Below are 16,961 nucleotides of genomic sequence, written 5' to 3' on the forward strand. Positions count from 1 at the left end.
TTTGTCTTTTCTAATACCTCCATTAGATAACTTACAATTAGGACATTGTGAGCCTAACAGAAAAAAAGCAACACTGCTACCACAACTGTTAATTGCTATAGATTATAATCAATGGTGCATTTTCCAACTACTGTTGATTTAGCTGTGTGTGTGTATGTAAAATCAGCACATCCCCTGATGTCTTAGAGAAGAGTTCCCTCATTCTGTATTAAGAAGGAGGCTTTTTCTGCAGTGAGCTAAATACTCCCTTCCTTTTTTGGATAGCATGGTGATCACCTCCTTTTAGGAAGATGTCCAGGCAACCATGAAGGCCCCCCAAAGACCTCTAGGGAGGGAGGATTTAGGCAACTTGCTTTTAAGTCTAGAAAAAGGGTGTGGTGTCACTACAGTAAAGCTGATCAATAGAAAGTGGTTTTTCTCAAGGAGCCTACTGTGAACAGAGCTTTGGGCCCTGGTACCAACATTTGGAGATTGTACCTTTATGGCAATAGGAGCCCTGTCTATCCTGTCCTAGTTACGTAATGTGAACCAGGGCCCCCACTGGTTTCTTTGAGACAAAGCAGAATCCATTTTTTCCCCCTTTATCTTTCTAATAATCAACCTGGTCTGAATCTTCAGTTTACATGTTCTTCCCTGGTTTAGCCCCACGTTTCTCAGAGTCTGAAAAAAAGGAAAAGGTGGTACCTGTTCCAGCTCTTGGTAGGTTGGGAGTCTGAGGTGACGGAGCTCCTCCTTTGATTTTATGAGGGATTCTTTATTCTCCCACTTGACGAAAGCCCGCTTTCTGACCAAGACTGGGCTGGGGCATGGAGATGTAGTGCTGGGAAGTACATACAGAGTATCCTGGGCCGTCTTCCTTGGGGAAGATAGCACAAAGTGACTGGAAGGGCCCTCACTGCCAAGCCAAGACAGTGCTTCGGTCTGGGTGGCCTTGTGGGCAACAGTCCTCTTCAGCCGAACAGAAATCTTCTGTGAGGACACTCCCATGAGCATGATGGTCCGATCCTTACTTTCCTCATTGTGTTCCAGAGCCTCCCCATTAGGGAATGTGAAAGGTCCTTCCTCTGGTGCTGTGGGAAGGTACGTGACATGTTAGTACTTTGGCTCAGAAAAGCAGAGACTCAATATTGACACATTAGTTTCAAATGAGACTTTTCTTATTGTTACAGGAGTTCCATAGGCCCACAGTGGACTCATTTTCAAGCAGGCAGTTTAGGGGGCTGAAATCCAGGGGCCTTGCTGGCCAAGCTATGGCCACTGGTGTCAGGCTGCATCCACCCCGAGGAAAGGCCATCCTTAAAGGCTCCTTTTCTGTTGCTTTTTTCTATTTGCTTGCTTTCTTTTGCTCCCCCAAAGGTAGTGTGCCTAAGATTGCATCCCAAGCTTTCTGTATGTCTAGGGTTTATATTTACCATTTAATAGATAACAGTGATAACCAGTAGTCGGGTTTTTTTTTTTTTTTACTACAAGCAGACCTTGCCAAATAGCACTTCCACAGCAATTTTCATTTGTTGCCCATGACACACCTATGTTTAACCTACCTATTAATCTACTTCCTGGCAGTTCTAGGAAAGCCTCAGAAGTCCTCCTCTTGTCACTATTGGGCAAAGCTCTGGGGACTGGGGAGAGATGGTCTGGAGAAGAGAAACCTCTAGGTGCAGCCCCTTTCCAGGCTTCACTCTGAGGCCGCAGACCTTCATGCTGCTCTCTGCCACTTTTCTCCCAAGAAAGTCGGCTTGCTTACCATGGAGCAGATCTTTGGCTCCCAACGAGCAAAGGTTGGACGTTGGCCCCACAGAAGTGCTGTTCTCTGTGGGAGCTGTTGAGTTCTTGGCTCGCTTCTTGCACTCGAACACAACCAGGTCTTTGCATTGTTTGTGGCAGTTCATCCCGCAGTCTGTGGACAAGACACCCTGATCAGGAAGTCTTTCACTTTCTCCTCCAGGGTCTCAAAACCACATGCATGCAGCACTCTCGTCATACATGCCTGTCCTGTCTTCTGGAGCTAGGACACTTAACACCTCTATTGAACTTAACATTCTTCTCACTGGGTCAGCCCTGGATCTCACAACCTTGTCACAGCCCTTATGAGTCTGGCAATCAGAAGTGGCATCCTGCTCTCCCAGACAGAAGTGGTGTTTTTCTTGTCATCCTGCACATACTGCCCACTCTACGGAGACCCTCTGGAGGCTCCCAGCTGTTAGGTCTTATTCTTTCTTCCTTGCAGTAAAAGGTCTTTTCTCCTTTACTCCTGAACTTTTCTAGTCATAAGGAAGGACAATTATCCTGGGATATCTACTGATAAAAGGAAAGCTGACAGGGGCCTTTGGTAATCACTTACCTTTTGTTTCAGAAGTGATTCTGTGCCTGTCTGTCTTTGGGGACCCATGACAATATGAGAGCATAATCTACCAGTCATCCCTAGTTCCAGGGCAAACAAGGCAAAGTGAGGCTCTTGTAATAAACCGCATAACTAGTCACCCAGATTCCTCTCTTCTTTGTGGTGGCAGTCACTCTCAGGGGGCGCTCTAGGGAAGCCAGTTTGAAGATGAGGTTGTGAGGTGTACTGAGGAGCTGTGGACTGAATGGACAACTACTATGGGTAGAACATGCTTTACAGGAAAGCCTCTCAGACCAGGGAAGACAACACACTGGACAAAGCTGGGCCTTACCTTTACACCGATACCCTTGTTTGATCACTCCCCAGAGCTGTGAGACAAAGAAGAGACAGTTAGAATGCACCACAGGTCTTTCATCTACCTGGTAGGAGGCTAGACATTGACATTCATTCTTTATTTTCCCTCATTCTACTCTACCTCAAGTGGGAAGGAAACCTCATTTATCTCTCATGTGTCTTAATCCCTCCTGGCCTTAAACTGAAAACAGGAAAAGTTTGTGCTGATCAGAGGTAAATGTTCTCAAGAAGCTTAACTACAGTGGATTTATGACCCAGGCCTGAAGCAGATGAATCACAGGACAAATAAGCTTCTTGAGACTCCAAACTAAAGAGCAAGTATACAGAATCCTGGGGTCATGGACTGAGTTTAGGAGGAAACTGTTGGTCAGGGTGGGACAGAGGAGGGGCAGAGCCCAAGTGACTTCTTAAAAGGCAGTTCCTTTTGAAGGGTGAGGATGTCTCCTATTTCTCTTTTCTAACATCTGAAACAGCATATGGATATAATACTTTAAAAGTATATCCCAAATTCAACATTTCCTCACCATTTATCCCAGGCCCTTCTACCAGAGGAGAAAATAATTCGGGAAGAAACGGGAAAAGATGAGTGCAAGTAAAACCCATGCATTTGAGGACAAGGTTATTGTAGGTGTTTGCTTAGGCTCTAGGCAGGAAGAGTTGATAAAGGTGCAGGAGGTCTGTACCTGGCTTAATCACTTAAACTGTCTCATACCCCTCCCCACGTTCAACCCCGAAGCACTCTGAGAACAACTCACAAATCCAGCACAGTTGTCACAGAAAGTGGGCTTCAGGTAGGTTGTCTCTTGGAAGTTGTGAGGAAAGCCCAGGCCCAGCTTGGAGTAGATGGAGCTGGCCCTCATGAAGTAGGCAGTGATCTCTTCTCTGCTGATGAGACCTTCCCTGCCCGCAAATGAGAGAGAAGGATGTGAGCGGGGCTGGGTAGCAAGGCAGCTTCTAGCCTTAGAAACTCACTTTCTTTGTATCCTTGAGGGATAGCACAGTATGTATTACCTGACACTTACTTCCATGAGCCCTCCTTTTTTTTTTTTTTTTTTTTTTTTTTTTTTTTTTTTTTTTTGCGGTATGCGGGCCTCTCACTGTTGTGGCCTCTCCCGTTGCGGAGCACAGGCTCCGGACGCGCAGGCCCAGCGGCCATGGCTCACGGGCCCAGCCGCTCCGCGGCATATGGGATCCTCCCAGACCGGGGCACGAACCCGTATCCCCTGCATCGGCAGGCGGACTCTTAACCACTGCGCCACCAGGGAGGCCCATGAGCCCTCCTTTTAATAAGGATGTCTGGGTAGCATGTGTAAGGAGGTGAGATGGCATTACTCATTTCCACAGAGTCACTCTTTGGCTAAACCAGGTTTTTTTTTAACTAACTTAACCACTATCCACAAGACTTGAAAAAGAAGTGATGGAAATGTGGGTATAGGGAAATATCTTATGCTGAGGTTTCTGACTTTAGACATCACCTACTATATAACTGTAACCCACCAACCAAACATTTCGTTTCACACAGAGAACCAACTTCTTGAGAAAAGTAAATATGCAAAATATTAGTAAATATTAGTTGTTCCTCATAATCTGTAAGGACAAAGCAAGAAGGAAGACTAAACTTTTTCTTACTTACAGTTGACTATTCCTAAAGTGGCAGAATTATGGAGCCTTCAACTCTGAGATATTTAAAACATGCTTTTTTCATGGTCTGTTGTGGTCCAAACCGAAGCTGGACAGGCATCTGCTTGATAATGGCTCTCTTAGCACCGAGATTCATTAAGTGACCACATCAGCAACACATCTGAGTTTACAAATTCTTCTAGTGACACACCCATAAAGCATTCTTACCAACAGGTTCATAGCCACATATTCCCGTACACAAACCCTCACCTGTCTTTGTCCATAACACAGAAGGAAAATGGAAAACTCGCAGCAATCTTTTCAAATTCTTCCTGGGAAATGTATCCATCCTGGTCATGATCATAGTTCTTGAATACAGACTGTGAAAAAGGAGTTTCTTTGGTGATTACCAAAGAGAAACCAATCATAGCCAAATGACAAAGGGGCCAGAACACCTCAGTCTGAGTGAGAGGAACAAGGAAACCTGCTCCTTAAGCTGCTGCTGAGATTCAGTGGGTCACATCCCAGGTCTCTGCAGGTACCAGTATCTGGAGGGTGGCCAGATGCTTTCAATTCCATTAGCATGTCAGTGTGCCCTCACCCCAGCTGCTCTGTACTCCTAGCTCACTGCACTGAGGGATGTTCCCCCTTCACTGCCCTTTCTTCACTGCACAGCTCAGATTGCCACTTCTCTGTGTAGCTTCTACTAACAGCCCAGTCGGAAGTGCTCCCTACGCCCTCTTAATCTTCTACCAATTGTTCTGTCACTTGCTGGCTCATTCTTTTCTTGTTACACTGGAATAGTCCATAGGATAAATGTAGAAATATGAAGGTATGTACCCCTTCTCAGCATTTAGCACAGTGAATTGAATCAAGCAATGCCACACTGCTCAGTTTCAGATTCTCCTTATCACCCTTACGTACACTCAAATCTTTTCCAACCTCTCTTCGCCCCCAAATCAACTGACAACCTTTAAATATACGCTCTCTTGCTAGGCCTTTAAGAAGTACACCTCCCCCCATATGAGGCCAAAGTGTGTTGGCAAAATGTAACTTCTGCACTGTTCTGCAGCCACAATATGAGAAGTAACTGGTTCCCTTTGCTCACATAGGAACGAGTTTTAAGTTTCTTACCTTTGTGTTTCTACCACTGTGCTCCCCTCTCCCCACACACAACACTAAGCCAGGCAGTGCCTTGCTTTTCATCTGTGGAAACACAGCTGTACTTACATCTACCATCCTCTGGACATGTTTGCTTATGGTCTTTGGATCAGGTTTCGGAGATACTCCAGAGGCCCAGTCCACTACTACTGGTGGCTTTGAAGGTGTTAGTGGCTAAAATGAAATATTCAGAGAAATCCCTATGACTATAATGCAATGCTATAACCTTAAGCTCCTTCCTTTCCCATTACCTGGTAGCTGCATCTGTGGACAACCCTCAACTATGTGCAGTGGCAAGGAGCAGAGGGCCCGCACGTAATTGAAATCTAGAACAGTAACCTTGGCTAACACAAGTGTTGTGCTTTACAGTTTACAAAGAGCTCCTCACATACATTGTCTCCATCTAAGATAATTTAAAATTCTCAATATGCCTGGAGTTTCAGTTCCCTCTCTATTAAACCTTTTGTTGAAGCTATCGACAAAGAGTAAAGTAGATCATTTAAATTTTCTCTCTCTAAAGCAACTACAGAAAGAAGAACAAACAAAACCCAAAGTTAGTAGAAGGAAAGAAATCATAAAGATCAGAGCAGAAATAAATGAAATAGAGATGAAGAAAACAATAGCAAAGATCAATGAAACTAAAAGCTGGTTCTTTGAAAACATAAACAAAATTGATAAACCTTTAGCCAGACTTACCAAGAAAAAGAGGGAGAGGGCTCAAATCAATAAAATTAGAAATGAAAAAGGAGAAGTTGCAACTGACACCACAGAAATACAAACTACTACAAACAACTCTGTGCCAATAAAATGGACAACCTAGAAGAAATGGACAAATTCTCAGAAAGATACAAGCTTCCAAGACTGAACCAGGAAGAAATAGAAAATATGAACAGACCAATCACAAGTACTGAAATTGAAACAGTGATTTAAAAACTTCCAACAAAGTCCAGGACCGAAGGCTTCACAGGTGAATTCTATCAAACATTTAGAGAAGAGTTAACACCTGTCCTTCTCAAACTCTTCCAAAATATTGCAGTGGAAGGAACACTCCCAAGCTCATTCTAGGAGGCCACCATCACCCTGATACCAAAACCGGACAAAGATACTGCCCCCCCCCCCCAAAAAAGAAAGAAATTACAGGCCAGTATCACCAATGAACATAGATGCAAAAATACTCAACAAAATATCAATACTAGCAAGCCGAATCTAACAATACATTAAAAGGACCATACACCATGATCAAATAGGATTTATCCAGGGATACAAGGATTTTTCAATATCTGCAAATCAATCAGTGTGATACACCACATTAACAAACTAAAGAGTAAAAATCATATGATCATTTCAATAGATGCAGTTAAAAGCTTTTGAAAAAATTCAACACCCATTTATGATAAAAACTCTCCAGAAAGTGGGCATAGAGGGGACCTACCTCAACATAATAAAGGCCATATATGACAAACCCACAGCTAACATCACTCTCAATGGTGAAAAGCTGACAAACCCACAGCTAATATCACTCTCAATGGTGAAAAGCTGAAAGCATTCCCTCTAAGATCAGGAACAAGACAAGGATGTCCACTGTCTCCAGTTTTATTCAACATAGTTTTGGAAGTTCTAGCCATGGGACTCAGAGAAGAAAAACAAATAAAAGGAATCCAAATTGGAAAAGAAGTAAAACTATCACTGTTTGCAGATGACATGGTACTATACACAGAACATCCTAAAGATTCTACCAGAAAACTACTAGATCTCATCAGTGCATTTGGTAGTTTCGGGATACAAAATTAATACACAGAAATCTCTTGCATTCCTACACACTAACAATGAGAGATCAGAATGAGAAATAAAGGAAACAACCTAATTTACCATCGCATCAAAAGAATACCTAGGGATAAACCTACCTAAGGAGACAAAACACCTGTACTCCGAAAACTATAAGACACTAGTGAAAGCAACTGAGGATGACACAAACAGATGGAAAGATATACCATGTTCTTGGATTGGAAGAATAAATATTGTCAAAATGACTATATTACCCAAAGTAATCTACAGATTCAATGTAATCCCCATCAAATTACCAATGGCATTTTTCACAGAACTAGAACAAAAAATTTTAAAATTGGTATGGAAACACAAAAGACCCCAAATAGCCAAAGCAATCCTGATAAAGAAAAATGGAGCTGGAGGAATCAGGCCCCCTGACTTCAGACTATACTACAAAGCTACAGTAATCAAAACAATATGGTATTGGTACAAAAACAGAAATATAGATCAATGGAACAGGATAGAAAACCCAGAAATAAACCTACACACCTAGGTTCAAATCTATGATAAAGGAGACAAGAATATACAGTGGAGGAAAGACAGTCTCTTCAATAAGTGGTGCTGGGAAAACTGGACAGCTATGTGTAAGAGAATGAAATTAGAACATTCTCTAACACCATATACAAAAATAAACTCAAAACAGATCAAGACCTAAATGTAAGGCTGGACACTATAAAACTCTTAGAAGGAAACATAGGCAGAACACTCTTTGACATAAATCACAGCAAGATCTTTTTTGATCCACCTCCTAGAGTAATGAAAATAAAAATAAACAACTGGGACCTAATTAAACTTAAAGCCTTTTGCACAGCAAAGGAAACCATAAAAAACAGGAAACAAAAAGAAAACCCACAGAATGGGAGAAAATATTTGCAAATGAAGTGGCCGACAAAGGATTAATCTCCAAAATAAACAACTCATGCAGCTCTATATCAAAAAAACCCACAAACGACCCAATCAAAAAATGGGCAGAAGATCTAAATAGACATTTCTCCAAAGAAGACATACAGATGGCCAGAATTCAAATGAAAAGATGGTCAGCATCACTAATTATCAGAGAAATGCAAATCAAAACCACCATGAGGTATCACCTCACACTGGTCAGAATGGCCATCATCAAAATGTCTACAAACAATAAATGCTGGAGAGGGTGTGGAGAAAAGGGAACCCTCCTACACTGTTGGTGGGAATGTAAACTGGTACAACCACTATGGAGAACACTTAAAAGCTAAAAATAGAGCTACCATATGATCCAGCAATCCTACTCCTGGGCATATATCTGGAGAAGACCATAATTCAAAAGATACGTGTACCCCAGTGTTCACTGCAGCACTATTTACAATAGCCAGGACATGGAAGCAACCTAAATGTCCATCGACAGAAGAAAGGATAAAGAAGATGTACATATATATGGTGGAATATTACTACGCCATAAAAAAGAATGAAATAATGCCCTTTGCAACAACATGGATAGACCTAGAGATTATCATACTAAGTAAGTCAGACAAATATCATATGATATCACTCATATGTGGTATCTAATTTAAAAAATGATACAAATGAACTTATTTACAAAACAGAAACAGACGTACAGATATCAAAAACAAACTTCTGGTTACCAAAGGGGAAATGTTGGGGGGAGGGATAAATCAGGAATTTGGGATTAACATACACACACTACTATATATAAAACAGATAACCAACAAGGACCTACTGTATAGCACAGGAAACTCTACTCAATATTCTGTGATAACCTATATGAGAAAAGAATCTGAAAAAGAATGAATATATGTATACATATAACTGAATCACTTTGCTGTACACCTGAACAGCAGGTACACTCCAATAACATTAAAAAAAATTTTTCCTCTCTGTTCTCTACTTACTGTTTAGTAGAGACAAGGATGAGGAGAAAAATAGCTAAAAGGCAGGAAGACACGCAAGAAAAAAAAACAAGAAGTGAGGCCTAGACAAACTGAGATGGAATCCATTCCTAAGTATCTGAGACTTGGCCCAAATTAAAATCTCTTCAAAAAACGAAAGAAGGCCCCCTTTTTGTTGGAATGCCCTCTAACACCCCGAAACCTGCTGAATATGTTCAGTAAACATCTTTGGTTACAATAGTATGCTAGAACTTGATCTTTCTGTATAGAAACAATGAAATTTAGCCATCTGAACAGATAAGCTGAATTTCTCATGTACGGGCAACTCTCTACCCTTGAGTACCACTTGCTTTGGAGCTGGGGAGCTGCCCAGAAGACTGTGGGAATTATTGGTTCTTCAGAAAGAAGACTGAAATTATTTCATCTGCCTGTAGGAAGCCAGGGCCAGATAACCTGTGAAGTCCCTACTGTGCAGCCAGGACTGTGCACAATTTTGAGGACTTCTCATCATAAGAGGTCAAAAGACCCAGCAGACTGCTCTTTCTGACCCACGTGAATACCAGATGTGGGGGCTTTTCTATCTACCAAGTTGAAAGTCCTCTGAATCTGAGCATCTGATTAATATACATATCATTATCATCAACAAATCATGAAGAGAAACAACTGCCTTGAGGACACTTCATAATTAATAGGAGGGAGAGGTCACTCCAGCCCACCATGCTATATCCCTTCTCTAACTAGTAAACTACTGGCCGATTCCCCCACTCCTTCTGACACTCATGGCATGTAGTTATTTACTGTTCACATATTAGTCTTATCCCCTCGAGTTGTGTACAAACTCTTTATGGTCAGGAACTATTCCTAATACATATGCTGAAGCTTTCCTTATTCCTAGCACAATGTTGGGCACATAGTAAAAACATAATATGCTTTTTAAACTGAACTAAAGTCCATTCCAAGATGGATGACCTTGATGAGAGGCTTGTAAAGCACCTGTTACACATGGGAGTCTTAATATGAAAAACTCACTGGGGCTTTGTGGTTCCTGGGTTCCCGGGCATAAGAAAGCTCGTAGATTTCATCTTCAGTGTAGTAGAGATCTAGGGATAACTGCAGATCAAAGGAGAACAGAGTTAATTGCTAGGATGCTGTTTGCCTTTCCCAGGGCCGATGTGTTTCTTTCCTGGTTCTTTGTCTCTAGTGGTTTACCCGTTTAGGCTGTAAGTCATTTGTTTTTAAAAATTCACAAAATTTTTGGGGTATAACATCTACTATTGCAGTAGGGCAAGCGTTAGTTCTTGTTAAAATATTTTTAAACTTTGGAGAAGTCTCAAGATGCCCACTTTTAAACTATGGTTTAATAGCTAAGCTTCTAGGCAGAGCTTAGGCCAAAGGCCCTATCTAGTCAGATGGTCCACACCTCACGTGTTCTCTCCCAAAGCAGACGGATGATCTGAAAGGACAGTTTGCATGACCTGATACCATTAAAATTTGATTCCAGCAACAGAACCCAGTTTAAATGATAACAGTTAATATCAAAACAATATTAAGAGTTTCATATATCTTAGAACTATAAAATTTTAGAGGAGAGAGGTCTTAGAAATAAGCTTGTTCTTAATCTGGATTCTACGGATGGGCTTCAGGGGGTTCAGAACTCAAAAACATCCATATTTTTGAGTATATATGGCTTACGTATATTTTGGGAGGGAAATGCTTACAGTTTTCCTCACAGAATTTGTGAACCAATAAAGTTAAGATTCAGTGCCTCTTCCCTCAGATGTTGCTGTCTAAGGCTGAAACTAGCCAAGGTCACCTGGACAATTAGCAAAAGGGCTGGGATTAGACACCAGCTGGATGCAAAGCCTGAGGCACTATCAGAATAATCCTGTGAGGTAGGAAGAGGCTACAGTGATTATTCCATTCTGCAAAAAAAGCAGATTAAAAATTGTCTAATTTTAGAACTGAAAGAGAAGGGAGAAGTCATCGCAGAGATAAATCCCTCTGATTTTACAGAGAAGGAAACAGAGAGTTAGAGTTATGTGCCCACAGTCAGTCACACAGCTGGTGAACTATAGAATCACAGGTCTGGAACGGAGTTCATCTGATCTCACCCCGCACCCAAAGTGCAAATCCTGGTCTCCCGCATCACTACAAGTGTTCGCCTGCCCTTGGCTTAAATGTCTCTGGGATCCAAGCCAGTGGTAGCAGGACCCAAATAATGAACCTATTTTTTTTTTTTTTAACTCAATGCCTTGTCCTTTTTTTAAATGAAAACCCACTGTCTCCAATCTCTTACCAAGCCTTGTATCCTGATTTGCTATCAGCTCCTCCCAGAGAGCTTAGGACTGGCTTTTGTAGGGGGAGGGGAACACTCCTAGAGGTCCAAAGGGCATGGTGCTTAAGAGCACAGCCCTGGAGTCCCACCACCCAGGTCTGAGCCCAGGATCCGCTGCTTAATAATGTGTGGCTTCTGGCAAGTTACGTCTTTGTGCCTCAGAATCCCCATCCATAAAATGGAGGTAATGATAGTATCCACGTCACAGAGTTCTTGTGAGGCTTAACTGAGCTGATCTTTGATACGGTAGCACTCAGTGATTTGTCTCCTATGGAGCCTCACCGTCAGCAGATGCACCAGGTCCTTGTTGGCCTCCAGGGGTGGAGCCACCTCTTGGAGCTGGACCAGTTCGTTGATATGATTGTAAAGGGCCAGCAGCTTGTGGACATTCACCTTCCCCTCCTCCAGATAGTCGGGCATGGCTTCATACAGGGAGATGAGGTCCTTGAGGTGTACCCCCAGGATGGGGATCTTGAAGTGGGTGCACTCCCCGTAGGCACGCCGGTAGTTGTCATAGTTTCTGCAGGAGGACAGCAGCTCGGTCATCTCACCCAGAACCTACAAAGCAGAGGAAGAGAGCCAGTCACAGGTACCATCCAGGCAGGCTGCATTTTTGCAGCGGCCGCCTTTTACTCTCAGCTCCTACCGTAATTTCACCCCGTCCCTGATTTGTCAGGCAGGGGGTGGTCCATCTAAAGGTGTAGATTCTGACTCCCCAGTTAAAACTCCAGCTGATGTCAAACATCGCAGAATAGATTTAGAAAACGCAAGGTGTGCTTTACTACATAACTGGAAAATTCTAGATGAGGTTTTATTTACCATTTTTATGCTAAAATTGTTCTTTAAAAAAATAAATAAGCACATGATAAAAAAGATTTAAAAAGTACAAGAGTATACAGTGCATAGTAAGTGTCTCTCTGTCCTCCACCCCAAGCCACGCAGTCCCCTTCCCTAGTGTCTTCTGAATGATTCCAAAGACACTGCACCGCATAACACTTCAAGTGTGCTGCCCACGCAGCTGGCACGGGGAAGCATGTGTTTCCAGCGTGGTGCTTCGGTCACCTGTCGCGTGTTGTTATTCCTTATGCTGCGCTCTGTGGGCCTTGGCTCGGTGAGTCTCAAGACGGGCCTATGCCTAGGAAGCAGGTGACATTCCACTCACGGACCGAAACCCTGGATAGGGAGACTGAACAGACTAGACCAATTCCCAGAAACGGACCTGAGAGACGAGGCAGAGGCCGTGGGGGGCTCTGCATTAGAGCCTGTGCTCTGCCGCGGCCAGAGGGTGCGTGGCCACTCCCAGCACAACAAGGGCACAGCCAGGTCTGCTGTTCTTCCAGCGCGCCTGCTTTAAGTCAGCACGCAGTTCACAGAGCCCCACCCCCACGTGTGGTGACCAGCCTTCTCAGAAGCAAAGACAGGAAGGAGAGACTGCCTGCCAGTCACGTCACAACACAAAACAACCATTTTAAACACTGTGCCGGAAATTCCTGCAATAAAATCGTGGCCTAAAGAAGTATCCTTTCTCCCGATGAAGAGCTTGAGGTCTGGGAGTCAGTCCCCAGCAGCCACATGGCTGCCAAGAGAGCCTCCTCACACACCTCTAGGAAACAGGGCGCGTGAGTGTGGAGTGTGGGAAATGCTCACACGATGAGAGACTAGCAGCAAAGATGACAGAGGTATTTTTGTTCCCCTTGGAAGGTGACATAAACTACTGCAGGACACTAGCTTTAATTCTGGACTTAGGAATTCACTATGCAGACCACCCTGAAGGTCAAGCAGCTACAGACAGGAAGCACTGCTATGGGGGGGACCCCAAGCTGCAGAGCTGCAAGCTACATCTTGTAAACGAAATGACACGAAGGCACTTTAAATTCTGTGATTCTCTCCCTCTGAGACACAGGCAGCTTCAGTTGTTCTGCCTTCTCCCAGTCAGCACTATCAGGGAATTAGAAGGTGACCAGACCACTGGGAGGTGGGGGTGCAGCGGTGTCCCCAGACTCCAGCATTGTCAGAGCAAGGATGATTAGTAAGACGCCTTCCGAAAGGAGGCTGAACACCTGGGAAAACGGATGTGGCAACAAGGCTCAGACATCTCTCCCTAAGAAGAGAGCTCATGGGGGGACCGGGGTTTGAGTTTAGTAAGGGAGGCCAAATGAGATGAAATACCCAGAGCAGCTGTTATCAAACCCATACCATAAGTAGCTGCATTTATATCTGTACTATATCACACATGGTTTACACGTGTGATAACAGCCGTAGGTATAAAGGATTAAAGTCCTTTCTATAAAATCTAATTAATAACGTAGGAAAGTGCATAGGACACTTAAGAAAAATGTTCCTCAATAAAATACCATCAATTAAAAAATGGTACCTGAAAAGCTCATTTCCAACTATCTGGGAAAATTCAGCTCTCCATAATGTCACTCTCCAAGGGTTCCAGCTAGCTAGGTTTCTGATGTGTCACTAAATAACCTCACTTGACATGCAGACTGAACTATGGTCACTGAACCACTCTTCCTTGCTAGAGCAAGTGAGTTCTTACTAAAGATGGTGACTCCGGATACTCAGTGGCATACGAACATGGGAAAGACACACACATTGTTTCAAATCACCAGCGGGAATGGGTGCAGTAACACTGCGGCCACACTGAGTCACAGTCACCCTCAAATCTGTGACATCCCCATTCCTGTCCTGTGGGTTTTCTTAGGGGTTGCTTCCTTGGTATTTTGCCTGGTTGAAAAGGGATGGTGTGGTTCGGAAATGCTCTCTGGGCTGCCCCTCAAGGAGGAAACGCTGACTGGTCCTAGGAATGCTGCTAAGGGGCCCGGGAGGAGACAGGAACACTGACCTTATTGATTTCATGCGGGACATGTGAACTTGTCTCCTTGAGCCTGGAGATTGAGCTGTGACAGAGCCCTCCTATCACAGCCATCAACGTATTGAAGTTCTGTAGTTGGTGGAGCTTCTGTGACACAGAAAATAGAGTCACTGTACATGTCAGTTACATGGGAGCTTAGATTCTGCCTCTCATCTCTGTGTTATGAGTCTTCCTAATTCTGGCCAAAGGCTAGCCATCAGGTATTGCAATTTTCTGTCCATTTCTTTCCTAAGGCTTAATTCCAGACCAGGAGGTCCCAAATCTAGCAAAGCGTCATGTCTTCCTCCTTTAGTTTCAGCTGGTCTGTGGACCACCCTCTACAGCAGTGGCTTCTAACACCCAAAGTACTTGTTTAACACAAAGATTTCTGGACCCAAGTGCAGATGTTCTGATTCTCCGGATCTGGGGTTGAGCTTAGGGATCTGTGCTTTTAATGTACCTTTAGCTAACATCAGAGCAGGTGGTCCATGTACCACACCTGGTCTAGAACATCTAGAGCTAAAAAAATATATCGTTCAGCATAATCCTTTACATCCTTCACTCCAAAGTAACCAGACTTTTATTTCTGAGGGCAACGCCAGTGCCTATATAGGACAGTAACTGGGACAGAGATGCTAGAATCTCTGTGAAATTTCAAATATGTGTTCACAGTATCTGCTTTTCTCTTATCAGATGCCTAAACTCTGCCCCTCAAACACTAAACCCAGCCATTCAACACAACATGGGCTCACAGACCTAAATCAGGCTGGTCCAGCTCCACTAAAACCTGAAATTGGCCTTTCCTTTGCCATGTGGGCCATATTTGGTAAAACAATATAGGCTGGTAAGCATCTTCTGAAAAATGTTAAAGATCTAAACAGATCTAACCATATCCTGACCTTGAAGATGACCTGTAGGGCCCTCTCCATACTGCCCTTGTGTGGGATGTAGAAGAGTCACCATATCTAGATCTGGGGACAGGTAAAGGTGCACAAACCCCACCAGGACGTTCATGATGAGAAAGCAGCTCTAATGGATAGACTAGGCTGGGGGAAGAGGGGATAATTTACCTCTTAGCCCAGGCCTAGTCTTAATCCAGTCACTCACCTGGGCCACCTGGATGAACTTGATGAAGACTTCAGCTCGGAGCTGGGGGGTGGGCCGGCTGAGAACCATCAGTTGTACCCACTGGGAGATGCCGTTACACAGGGCAATGGACCGCTCCATGGTAGGGTTCTCCTTCACGCAGCTATTCACGAGGTAATTCTGATAATCGGAGAACTGGGGAAAAAGAAACTCATCAGGACTGCCACTCCGGTATTCTGGGAGACCCGAGGGGCATATTACCTCTGCTGAGTTGATGGCTAGAATCTGCTAAGGGACAGAGGAGCTCTTGGCTTTCCTCTCCTGCAGACAAGGATGGTAGGAAGGACATCTTTCTTATTCTACCCACAGCATGGTCCCTCTACATCAAACGCCATTAGGCCTAAATGGATGTGTACACAATCAAGTTAACCCAATATTATGTTGAGTAGATAGGGACAGTGTCCTTTCTAAATTCTGAAGAATACAGTATACAAGAAAAACCTCAGTACTAGTTCCAGCTCTGTTGCTGAAGGTAAGGGAAAAAAAAAAGATCATCTCACAAAATCTACTGTCACACTCTCTTTTTCTCTCTCTCCTAGCTGTTTTCTTAACTTAAAAATGGGATAAAAAAAATGGGGTAACATCTGTCCTATTTAGGACACGGAATTGTTACTAAGATCAAACATGATAACCTGTGAAAGCACTTTAACTTTTCAAAGTGCTACTTAAGTGTGAGGTGGTGCTAACAGGATAGAATTAACCTCATGATCAAACAGACCTGTTTGGATTTCCCTCTATTCGCCAACTCGAGCAGGGGCGAAGCGAGTGGGGTACATGACACTGGTTAGCTATTATTTGGGGACCACAGCTTCCCATTCACCTAGGCAATGGCATTCACTATGGCTGACAATGAAACAAACAGCAGATGTGAAGCTGGAAATGTCCCAGAAGATCACTGTATAGGTCATGACTGTAGCTACTGTGTCCCTGTCACAAACAATCCTTCTGCTCAAATAGTATAACAGAGGGAGGAGAGCTTGCTGTGCTCCAATGCTCCCATGGCAGTTTTCAGTGCTGTTCCCCAGCTCTTTCCAGCTCTCCACTTCTCAACTCTGCCCTTTGAGATCAGGTGTGACCACATGACACACTTTAGCCAGGAGAATGTCAGTGGAAGTGATGTGATGACTTTTTTTTTTTTTTTTTTTTTTTTTTGCAGAAACCAGGAAACTGTTTTAATAATGATGTTTATATTAGTAATAGGCACATCCCAGAAATAAAGAAAAATCCTCTCGCTGGGACTGTATTGGAATGAATGCTTTTCAGGGAAATTCTTTTAGGAAGCTGAGCACACTATCATTTCATACCCTAAAGATGTTTAGATATTTAGGAGTTGCTGATAGACATGACGACTTTTGAGATAGAAGAGCCAGTGAATGATTGGCTATGTTGCCTTTCCAGGCTGCAGAGATCGTGGAGATCCATGTCAAGATGAAG

The 16,961-nt window shown here is 43.4% G+C and overlaps 1 protein-coding gene across 1 annotated transcript in view; it reads right to left on the reverse strand.

Annotated features, from left to right (window-relative positions):
• Positions 1–16,961, reverse strand: part of RASGRP1 (RAS guanyl releasing protein 1) — a 79,110-nt gene that overhangs the window by 8,980 nt on the left and 53,169 nt on the right. The window contains exons 7-16 of the mRNA XM_060098287.1: positions 15,489–15,662; positions 14,373–14,489; positions 11,804–12,079; positions 10,216–10,296; positions 5,546–5,650; positions 4,586–4,695; positions 3,451–3,595; positions 2,673–2,709; positions 1,745–1,897; positions 685–1,070 (exon numbers count right to left, since the gene is read on the reverse strand). Of these exons, the coding sequence (XP_059954270.1) occupies positions 685–1,070; positions 1,745–1,897; positions 2,673–2,709; positions 3,451–3,595; positions 4,586–4,695; positions 5,546–5,650; positions 10,216–10,296; positions 11,804–12,079; positions 14,373–14,489; positions 15,489–15,662 (1,584 nt within the window). The remainder of the gene's footprint in view (positions 1–684; positions 1,071–1,744; positions 1,898–2,672; positions 2,710–3,450; positions 3,596–4,585; positions 4,696–5,545; positions 5,651–10,215; positions 10,297–11,803; positions 12,080–14,372; positions 14,490–15,488; positions 15,663–16,961) is intronic.

The sequence above is a fragment of the Mesoplodon densirostris genome, chromosome 4 (genome assembly GCF_025265405.1).
Source record: "Mesoplodon densirostris isolate mMesDen1 chromosome 4, mMesDen1 primary haplotype, whole genome shotgun sequence".
In the NCBI taxonomy this organism is placed as follows: Eukaryota; Metazoa; Chordata; class Mammalia; order Artiodactyla; family Ziphiidae; genus Mesoplodon; species Mesoplodon densirostris.